The sequence below is a fragment of the Macrobrachium nipponense genome, chromosome 13 (genome assembly GCF_015104395.2).
Source record: "Macrobrachium nipponense isolate FS-2020 chromosome 13, ASM1510439v2, whole genome shotgun sequence".
In the NCBI taxonomy this organism is placed as follows: Eukaryota; Metazoa; Arthropoda; class Malacostraca; order Decapoda; family Palaemonidae; genus Macrobrachium; species Macrobrachium nipponense.
Window position 1 is genome coordinate 5,851,496 of NC_087206.1, and position 7,500 is coordinate 5,858,995.

The 7,500-nt window shown below is 38.5% G+C and overlaps 1 protein-coding gene across 1 annotated transcript in view; it reads right to left on the minus strand.

Annotated features, from left to right (window-relative positions):
- Window positions 1-2,407: 2,407 nt before the first annotated feature.
- Window positions 2,408-7,500, minus strand: part of LOC135225604 (neuroligin-4, X-linked-like) — a 91,139-nt gene continuing 86,046 nt past the window's right edge. Inside the window, exon 10 of the mRNA XM_064264900.1 lies at window positions 2,408-5,165. Within this exon, the coding sequence (XP_064120970.1) occupies window positions 4,297-5,165 (869 nt within the window). The 3' untranslated portion in view covers window positions 2,408-4,296. The remainder of the gene's footprint in view (window positions 5,166-7,500) is intronic.

Sequence of the window (7,500 nt, forward strand, 5' to 3'; positions counted from 1 at the left end):
AATAAATAATCTCTATTCTTATGTGCTCAAGTAGCTTGTGCTTCAAGTCGAAAGTAATCGTTGGCTGCATTGATTGATCGATTGCTTGCTCTAATTATCCCTTCATTTGTCCATTTATTCATTAAATGATTAATTAGTTTATTCATTTTGTATTATGTATTTTATTTATTCATTCACCTCTGTATTATTATTTATTCATTTCCTCATCATTTATTTATTAAATATTTAATTAGTTTATTCAATTTTATTATGTATTTTATTTATTTATTCACCTCTTTATTATTTATTCATTTCTTAATCATTTATCTATTTTTATCTATTTATTTTTATCGATTTATTTATTCTTTAATTTCCCATCTATTTATTTCACTATTTATTCATTTTTGTGCAGTGACACAACGTAACGTTAGAACTGAGACAGAAAATGGAAAAAAATATATACCAGGATTCGTCGATGAGATTTTCCACGAGATGATTTCACGCATGGAAGAAATGATGAATAATCTGATCAGAGGATTTCGAAAAAGTCAAAGATTATAGGAAGGGAAAGTATGAGGTTTAGGGTAACAATTGTGGATTAAACCTTGAGGCAAAGACGCTGACTCATGACAAATCCTATAATCCAAAATAATGTCTATTACCTCGACTGTCTTTACTACGATGCAAGTCGAGGATGGAGGAATGTATTTGCCTCTTGTAGATGAGGATTTTAATCATTACTGAAAGATGCATAATCTCTATTTATTATAAAAACTTTTCGGAGACTTCTAATAACTAAAAAGAGGAAAAAGATTTGATTTATGGGTAACAAGAAGTAGTTTTCGTTTGGGAACTTCTACTAAAATCTGGGTACGAAACTTAGGTGCTCAAGAGAAAATTCATCATGAATACACAGAAATTATAAGATGCAAGCATTGTTCGATGCAGTGTCTATAAAAACAAGAGTTTTGTCTAACAAAAAGTAGTGAAGCTCAATGTATACTAAATGTTACTTGGCAATCTACCAGCTTCCTTATTTCGATCTCTTGGCCTCTTTTTATATTTGCTTTTATCAGACAGACATCAATTTAGAGGTGCATATGAGTTCGAAGCTAAACATAACAAGACATCCATTCCTATTTCCTATTCGGATGAATCAAGAAAAAAAAAACTTCAGCTGTAATGAGATTGTAAAGCAAAACAAAAATAAAACCGAATGCTTTGACATCACATTTCGACAATCAAATTAAAAATGACTGAACAGGGAGATATCCAGGAAATGGTACAAACTGCATATATGACAGTGAAATGTCACTTCCATGAAATTCGTCTTGAAAAAAAAATAAATTGGAAGCTTCCAGACCGAAGCTGCTTCATAAAATCGTACATAAAAGTCTTCATTACCTGGAAGAGGGAATGGATAGAGCGATCCCGTGTTTAATGGAAATGCTAAAGCTGTTGTTACGTTATAAAATCCGTAATCATGAAAGTGTGTGCATTGTGTTGATTGAGCTTAACAGCTTAAAGGCACGAAGTTATTATGCGCAAATGTCTTGGAGGGGTGGAAGTCATCAAGCGTGGTTTCTTGCAGGTCTTTTGAGGGTAGAAGTTATAAGGTGTGTGTGTTTTTTTTTTTTCTTAGGTCTTTTGGGGGTGGAAGTTACAAGGTTTGGTTTTTTGGAGGTCGCTGAGTGGTAGAAGTTACAAGGTGTGTTTTGTAGTTCTTTTAGGAGTGGAAGATATTGGGTCTTATGTTTTTTGGAGGTCTTTTGGGAGTGGAAGTTATTGGGTCTTATGCTTTTTGAGGTCTTTTTGGGGTGGAAGTTATTGGGTCTTATGCTTTTTGGAGGTCTTTTGGGAGTGGAAGTTATTGGGTCGTGAGTTTTTTTGGTGGTCTTTTTGGGGTGGAAGCTTTTGGGTCTTATGTTTTTTGGAGGTCTTTTGGGGTAGAAGTTATTAGGTCTTATGTTTTTTGGATGTCTTTTTGGGGTGGAAGATATTGGGTCTTATGCTTTCTGGAGGTCTTTTTGGGGTGGAAGTTATTGGGTCTTATGTTTTTTGGAGTCGAAGTTATAAGGTGTGTGTGTTTTTTTTTTTTATTGTTTTTTTTTTAGGTCTCTTGGAGGTGGAAGTTATAAGGTGTGGCTTTTAGGTGTTTTCGGGTTTATGTCATAACGTGTGGCTTTTGGAGGTCTTTTGGGCATGGAAATTATAAGGTGTGGTTTTTTGGAGGTGGAAGGAGTTAGGTGTTGGAATTTTGGAGGTCTTTTGGATGTGGAAGTTATAAGGTGTTGATATTTTAAAGGACTTTAGGGGTAGAAGTTATAAAGTGTGGTTTTATAAGGGCCTTTGAGTAGTGGATGTTACAAGGTGTGCTTATTAGGTAGTCTTTGGAGGTGGAAGTTAGGTTTTTTGTTGTTTTTTTTTTAGATTTTTGAGTGATGAATGTTACATGGTTTAGTTTGTTGAAGGTCTTCTTCGATGGAAGTTGCAAGGTGTCTGTTTTTTTAGTGTTTGGGTTATGGATCTTATCAGGTTTGGCGATTTTAGGGGGTAGCAGTTACCTGGAGGTCTTTGAGTAATAGAAATTACACGCGTGTTTTCCAGGAGGTCTGAGGTCTTTTACGATGGAAGTAACAAGGTGAAATTTTCTAAGACTAAGCGCAGTTGTAATTACAAGGTGGGATTTTGTTAGGTGTTTAAGTGGGTGAAGTTACTCCGTGTCTAAGTTCACAGAATTCTTCAGTAGTCGAGTTATGACAATAAAAAAGAAAAAAAAATTGAAAACAATAAGAAAAAGGTACAGTTGTATGGGAATGGCTGAACATAATTACTTAAGACCGCGTCTGGAGGAATGAATCTATAGCCTCTATATTCTAATAGAAGCATTAATAAAATTGTATACAAAGGACACAAACAAATAACAGATATTTGCCTCTATTCACTTTCAGAAACAGCAATTTGGCTTCAATACGAGAAGAGTAAAACTTTGACTGAAGAGCTCGTACTAAAAAGAACGAAAAAAAGTAATAAAATCAATAGCCTTAAAAAAATACAAAATTGGAGCAGAAATATTCCCAAAATTTTTGCAAATGCACTGGGATGACTATGAACAGGTCTATGTTGCCTCAAACAATATCAAATTCAAATATTCAATAAACTGTTGTCTAAGCATTTCAGATTCGGTATATGTACGTTTGCAACAGAACGTGATACGATAAAAAAAATAATCTCAGTTCGTTTATGACTGATCACTGAAGGAAATTCAAATCAATTGTCCATAAAAGATTTTAATAAAATGAAATTGAGAGTTTCAGCAAGGTAAATATGGCCCGTCCATTTACGTTATTCACGCTGCCCCCTTTGCGAGAGTAATGATCATAATACCATTCACTCTTTTCCACGGTGAAAAGGACCTGTGCATTATCATTCAGCATTTTCATGATACGAGAACATCTATTATCATTCACTATTTTTTCCGGTGAGAGACCCTGTGCGTGAGTGTACTCCATTCATCCGGCTGTATACCTGTTTGTGGCCTGGAAAGCAAAACATTTTAAAAGAAAATACCCCTTTGATATTTCAATGAGGATAATCCTTCTTTGGTGAGATGAACCTCTATTTCGTTCGCAAAGCTCATTTAACCACGCCGGTGGAATAATCGCTAGCGCTTCGGAATTTTTTTCCTTTGTGTTTCCCTTTGGACATGGAAGAATTTTTGTTCGCCGAAATCTCTTAATCTATGCAGTTATAATCTGAATTTTTATTGTATGAATATGTAATAGATTAGTAAACTCATATATATGTATGTATGTATGTATGTATGTATGTATTTCGTAGATACTTCACCATTTCGTTATATACAGGGATGAATGACACGCATATATGCGTAGGCATTAAGCCATCCAGCCCTATTATTCAGCCTTAATTGTCCTTTTTCCTTGGCCGTATCGGAGGGAGGTAAACTGTTTGAAAACATTAAAAACCACAAGTGACTTTTCCGTCTAAGCTTTGACTAAAGAACCATTATCAGCAAATACGAAGACGACGACCACTTCATCATCACAACAGATCATCTGACACTTGAGTCAAAACGTTGTCTCTTATGGTATGATGAAGACTGAAATCTATCACTCTGTACTTCAGAGCTGCGCTCAGTTCTGTTTCACAGTATACACATTTAAAAGGACAGTTTGGGAAACATTTTCATTCCGTTTCCCAGGGCCACACACGCGCACTGGCGCGCGCGAAAACAAGTTCTGTGTAGAAGGAAGGAAGGAATAAGCGGGCCATTGGTAGTGACAGTCTCAGACCCCCTTAGACCTGCATGTCAGAGGTATTATCAGAGTAGTTCGCGGACACGAGTTCCCCGTCGATGGGAGACGTATACGAAGCAACAGGTTGCTTCAAGACCAGCGTCGCCGCCCGGCTCACCGAATTCCCGTTCTGGGGCTGGAGGACCGTCCTGCCGATGACCTCGATGTGGGCCTTTTTCCTGTTCCCCGATTCCTGAGAGACGTCCTCATCGCCGCTTTGGCAGCTGCTGTTGTAGTCGGGGGGGCACTCGATCTGGGGGTCCCCCTCGATGAAGGTGGCCAGGCTGCTTCGAAGTGTGGCCGAGGAGCGCAGGGTCCCGTAATGGGCCTGCGTGTACACCGTCTTGCAGGAGTCGGCCGCCGCCGTCGCGTGCAGCTGAACGTCATTCCCGCTGTCGCTGTTGGTGTCATGGCTCCCCTTCAGGAAGCCCTGCCGACTGGCGTCGTAGCGGTAATAGACAGCCGCGAAGACCAGCAGGTTGAGGATGAGTAGGGAGCACCCGATGGCCACAGTGACACTGAGGGCTGTTCGGTAGGGGAAGTCCTTCCGGAGCTGCCCCGCGTCCTGGGAGTCCGAGGAGAGGACGGCCTCTTGGCCGTGGTCTAGCTTCTCCAAATCCGTCGGGTGGGAGGAGGACGCATTGCTAGGGAGGGCTGGGGGTGGAAGGGTAGGAGGGGGAAGCAAATTGCTCGACAAATTGGTGGGTCGGGTGGGACCGGAGTAGGTGTCGGATTGGGAGAGATTGGGCAATCTCGGGAACGTGGATTCGGACCCGTAGCGAGACCCAACTCTCTCCAGACCAGGGACCAACCAGGACCAAAAGGCCACGCGCCCTGCCCGGTAGTGGTCTCGGATGCGACGCCGGCTTCCTGAAAGAGATGAAGGTCAAAGGTCACGAGGAGTTTCGTCTTAAGTCATAAATTCCGGAAGAGGACAAATATTAATTCCAAAAGGTACCGGACTTCATGCTGAATAAAAAAAATTTTAAATTCACAAATGAATCGCGAAAAAAAATCCCTTTTAGCTGGGAACCGCGCATTGGTGTTCTCAAAAGGATGTTATGATCTCATTAGTTATAATGAAACGCCTTGATAAAGAGAGCGCGGAAAATCCCATGAAATTGCCGTCATATCTGACCGAATACAAAAGGATTCCATTTCTGGGAATAAAGGTAAAAAGGACGCATTTCTCCAATTAGATTTAATTGCGTTAATCAGTTCGAATTCATTCTAATTAATCGGATTTCAAAACGCAGATGCCGATGGGACGGGTAACCTGCCGGCGTTGTTGAGGATTTTCACGTTATAATGAAATATCTCCCTTTAGTATCCAAAGTACAAAAGCAAACAAACACGAAAGAACTCAGGATTATTTGTGTGAAGTTGAATTCATAACGGTTATTTCTGTTCTTGCCTGACTGAAGAACTACCTCCATCACAAGAACATCCGCGGCGAGAAAGGTCAGAATATCAAATACAATTTCCTTCCCCCGTTTCATTTCGCCGCTGATGAAAAATTAGAATTGAATTTTGCCAATTCTTGCACGCACGCAAATTGGAAATTCACTTGCTGCATTCTGCCAATGATGGATTCCCTATTAAATTACTTAAATATCACTGGCTGTTAATATTACAACCATTCGCTTTCCAATCACAGACTCTCTCTCTCTCTCTCTCTCTCTCTCTCTCTCTAGGGCCCACTTCAAAGCCAATATATCTTTTCCGCGAAACTTTTCATGGAACGGGCAAATGGAATATGTAATTTACTCCAGCTTTGGCGGTTGCCGAATTAGTTATGACGGATATTCTCCTTAACAAAATTTGGGGAAATGATAATACTAATAATAATTATCGATCTTCAGTCAAGCGATTTTTTCCCCTTCTCTCTTTCAAGAGTTCTATGAATTACGTTTAAAAGATAACAGGCTACTGATGTAGAGGTTACAACGTTTTAGAGATAATAATATTTCTATCGCGGTTACAGACGTTGGAGAAATAAGGCAGATACAATATTGCAAACGTTTAACAGATAATCGTGATAACAGGGTTACAAACGTTGGTGAGATGAGCCTGATAACAGGGTTGCAAACGTTCGTGAGATGATACTGATACCAGGGTTGCAAACGGTTGAAAAATCATACTGTTACCAACGTTATGAAAACAGTTACATTGACTCTTTTTTAAGCGTGCAAGGTAAATTTAAACTCATGTTGCTTTTTTTTAAAGCCTACTCATACTTATGCATAAATACATACCTGCGTATACGCATAGATCCACAGATATAGACACATACAAATGTACACACACACACACACACACACACACACACACACACGCAAGCACACATATAAAAATCATATGATAATAAATGGATTTTTATTTAATATTTCCAATGATATTTTGAATTATGGACTAACAATGGAAAAGCGTCAAAAGGAAATAAGTACTGCATCAAATTCACAAAGATCCTTAAAAGCAAACAATGTAATCAAATATCCAGACTAGAAAAAACACACCGGACAAAAATAACAACAGCAAATAATTAGCAGTCTTGAAATATTATCGAACGGAAACTAATGAAACCAATTAATTAGAAGCTTTCAAACATGAACGAAAAACAAAAATCTGCCCTTCTAAGAAAGTGTTTGCCTCATCATATATATTCCATGAAATACAGAGGTAGACTCTTGAGAACTGGCTAAGAATAGATACGTAATTTTATTCATAGGAAACAAGACAATGGATACGAACAGCAATTATTTTCAGTATTTGTCTTTCTGGGCAAATGTAATATAATATACTGTATGTTTCATAAGTCTGGGTGACGTTGATTTCTTTACAATAAGATGCTGTTTATTCCATAACGAAGAATTCGTCTGAAGAAAAAGTCTGCTGTTAAGAAGTGAAAAAAAGTCATTCGTTATTGATTAAGCGAAATATCACAGACGTCAGACTTCGATTATTCACGTACATAGATTCTCATTCATTGATAAGCATGCACACGCACACATGCTGTAACTTTATACATACCCTGCCACGCACACATACATGTACGCGAACAAACTCTCTCTCCTCTCTCTCTCTCGTCTCTCTCTCTCTCTCTTCACACACACACACACACACACACACACGTACATACCCACACACATTATATATATATATATATATATATATTATATATATATATATATATATATATACTAAT